This window comes from Notothenia coriiceps, unplaced genomic scaffold, assembly GCF_000735185.1.
Source record: "Notothenia coriiceps isolate Sejong01 unplaced genomic scaffold, NC01 NC01_scaffold00015423, whole genome shotgun sequence".
Classification (NCBI taxonomy): domain Eukaryota; kingdom Metazoa; phylum Chordata; class Actinopteri; order Perciformes; family Nototheniidae; genus Notothenia; species Notothenia coriiceps.
This window is the reverse complement of record NW_011348124.1, coordinates 12,027-15,497: the sequence shown is the minus strand read 5'-3', so window position 1 is coordinate 15,497 and position 3,471 is coordinate 12,027. Positions and strand designations below refer to the sequence as shown.

At 40.7% G+C, this 3,471-nt stretch overlaps 1 protein-coding gene across 1 annotated transcript in view; it reads left to right on the top strand.

Moving 5' to 3' along the window:
• Positions 1–559: 559 nt before the first annotated feature.
• rfc4 (replication factor C (activator 1) 4) overlaps positions 560–3,471 on the top strand; it is a gene marked incomplete at its 5' end in the record, with an annotated part of 7,619 nt that continues 4,707 nt past the window's right edge. The window contains 3 exons of the mRNA XM_010775161.1: positions 560–703; positions 787–907; positions 3,194–3,319. Of these exons, the coding sequence (XP_010773463.1) occupies positions 560–703; positions 787–907; positions 3,194–3,319 (391 nt within the window). The remainder of the gene's footprint in view (positions 704–786; positions 908–3,193; positions 3,320–3,471) is intronic.

The following is a 3,471-nucleotide window of genomic DNA, read 5'->3' as shown; positions in this document are numbered from 1 at the left end:
TTTAGCACGTAAATGCTTTCGTTTTTAAAACCGTCCGACCTCGACTACAAAACCATCAACCAGTTGCATAGGATTAAAAAATGTCAACACTCACTCACCCCGTCTTAAACATTCCCAAAGAAGTGCCTCTGTCTCTCGTTGTGCTGGATGAAGTCACTGGCGACGAGTAAACCCAAAATAGTCCCAAACAGGCGCAGAGGCATTTTTCTTTTTTACTAGTTGTCCGAGTTCGGGGCCGGCAAATGCTGCCGCCATCTTGCTCAGCTCAGCTCTGTGCTGAGCTCTGAGAGCGGGAAAGACGGACTGCCCTCCCCTGCCCTCTGCTGGCGCGTGCTGTGCATTACAACCAATGTCGTCCCTGTCAAAACTCCGTTTCAGTGTAATAGAATGAAACGCATCTGTGATTTGGCGCACAGTCTGTGACGTCACGGTATTGAAAATCATACCGACGGTATTTCGAAATAACCTGGTATACCGTAATACCGTCATACCGCCCAAGCCTAGTTCATTCTAATTGATTAATTAAACGTTGAGTCACTGTGTTTTGCTGTGTTTGCAGTGGGAAGCCGTGTCCTCCTTTCAAGATCATCATCCTGGACGAGGCGGACTCCATGACGGGGCCGGCCCAGGCGGCTCTGAGGCGCACCATGGAGAAGGAGTCCCGCACCACCCGCTTCTGCCTCATCTGCAACTACATCAGCAGGTCATCTGTCCATCCCTGAGCGCACACACACTCCCTCTCTCTGTGACTGATCCTGACCCTGCTCCGGTCTGTGTGTTTTATAGGATCATCGAGCCCCTTACCTCCAGATGTTCCAAGTTTCGCTTCAAACCTCTGTCCAATCAGATCCAAGAAGAGCGGCTGCTGGATATCTGTGAGAAGGAGAGCCTTAAATACAGCAAAGAGGTAAAGGATAACAGCTGACTCAGTACTCAACTATTGCTTTGATTTAAAAATAAAATAAAAATGAAATTGCCTAAAAAAGAGGGTGAACAATAATAGAGGGGTTGTTTACCTATACTTGTTTGCAAAGACAGAACTTTAAAACTTAAAGATCGTATATTTTAGCTTTGAACGGTGGGTTTTGTCCTTCATCTGTTAAATTAGAAGTATGGCAGGATTGTAATGTCCAGTATTAGGGGTGTAACGGTTCACAGAATTCACGGTTCGGTACGTACCTCGGTTTGGGGTTCACGGTTCGGTACGGGTTCGGTACAACAAGAAAAAGCAACATAAAAAGTCCCAAATGCATAATTCCAGGTTTGTTGTTATTTATTTTTGAACAGTAGTGCAAGTTTCAGTATAAAAATAAGGAACTCTAACATTTTGAATAATTCACTTTATTACACAGTGAAAACAAACCACAAACAGTAACACACACACACTCAGGTGGCCGTATTATCTATAATGGCTGATGTCAAACAAAAAGGTTTCATCAAGCTGTAAAACAAAAAAGAATGTCTTGAAAATATTACAAAATAAATAATAAGAAAAGTGTTTCAAGGGCGCATAGAAATTGAAATATATATGCCAAAAGCTTCCGTTATTTATTTTGGTCTCTCGGCTTTCACGCCTATTGGCTTCTTAAAAACAGCGGGGTTAAGCTGTGGGCTCCAGTGATTGGCAAATCTGGGTGATGCCTTCTGATATGATTTAGCATGTTTGGCGTGTGTTACCATTAGCATACCGCACCGCTGTCTAACCACGCCGACACACCTTCCTCGTCCGATCCACCACTCGTTGTTTTAGTCCACAGGGAACCCGAAATGTTCCCACACAGCTGATTTAAAAGAAGCAGGTGGGTTCTAGCTCCTGTGTGTTATCTAAAATCGACATACTAACTTTTCTTCTTCTTGTATTTAGTTTTCTTCTTGTTCTTCATTTGTTGTTTAAGGGCGGCTGGCAAACAGCTTTTAGGCGCAATACCGCCCCTGGATTATATATAGTGCAGTGGATACTGCCTTAAGTGACAGACTTTTTTCCCACTCATAAAAAAAAAGGCGTATTTGTCGTGTGACTGCATGGACCGAGCCGTGAACGAATACGGATACCGTTACACCCCTAGCCAGTATACATGTTACGCCCCTGATAAACGGGCTGAAATAGGCCATCTAGTACATTGCAAATCATCACTGTTGGGGTATATTTAGCTTTACTTAGATGTTTAACCTTTTAACCATGACCATCACGTTTTCCTTACCTACTTCTATAATTTTAGTCAATTGTTGCATGGATATTGTAAAATATAATACTTTTCCTCACAACTAGTTGTTAAACATTGTTTAGTCTTACAGTCTTATACACCTATAAACAGATTTCTGTTAACGTCATGCTGTAAATTGATTCAACATCGATTTATGATTTGACGGGTTCACCATAGTCTTGATCTGCCAGTAAACATAATAAATGTATTCAGAGATGCAGATTTCTCTACAGAATGCCCCGTAACTTCCTGAATACCGGTTCTATTGTCTGATCTATTCAGCTCTTATGCCAAAACATGTTTTTTTAATAGCTACAACATCCTCTGGGACATGCGGGCTCTGACTGATGACTATGCAACATCAAGTACAAATGATTTAGAATTTCATATTTTTTTAGTTTCTCCAAAATTGTTTTAAAATTATTTATTGACAAAAGCTGTCTGCTTTCTGTTGTAATTATTTAAATCAATGCATCAATAATATAAACAATGCCGTTTTCGTTTAAAAAATGGTTTATACAAAAATACAATAGACCATCCATCTAATGTTATCCTATTACAGTATTGTATTGCAGAATGTTGCTATCATATACAGCAATATAGTTTTATTATAATACTTGAATTCATTATTGAAAGATAAATGATAGAAGTTATGGTTATTCATTATTTTTAAGCTACCCAAAGGATAAATTGACTTTGAGAAAATCAATAAATTAATCAAAACAAACTGAGATTATTAGAATCATCGAAAAAATATTTGATGGATTAATCCATAACAAATAATTGTAAATTGCAGCCTTAATGTGTTTTAAAGTGTATCCTTTTCTACAACTTACCTTTTTCTCCAACCGCTGAACATATGTCTGTTGGAACTGATACATTTCTATTTGAAGCAATGCTGCTCCACAGCACCTCCTGCATATCACTGTGGGCCTCAGGAAGTGATCTACAGCTGGTGTAACCAACATCTCACGCTTTCTGTTCTCCAGAGTATAGCAGCGTTAGTGACGGTGTCTGAGGGGGATCTGCGGAAAGCCATCACCTTCCTGCAGAGTGCGGCACGCCTCAACATGGACAGGGAGATCACAGAGAGCGCCATCATTGAAATAGCTGGGGTGAGCCTCAAAGAACTGAGGATTTACCGTAATTTTCGGACTATAAGCCGCGCCTTTTTTCCCATTTTTCGACGCTGCGGCTTATATAACGGTGCGGCTAATCTATGGATTTTTACAGCTAACGGCCACCACCTTTAACGCTACGGGCTCTA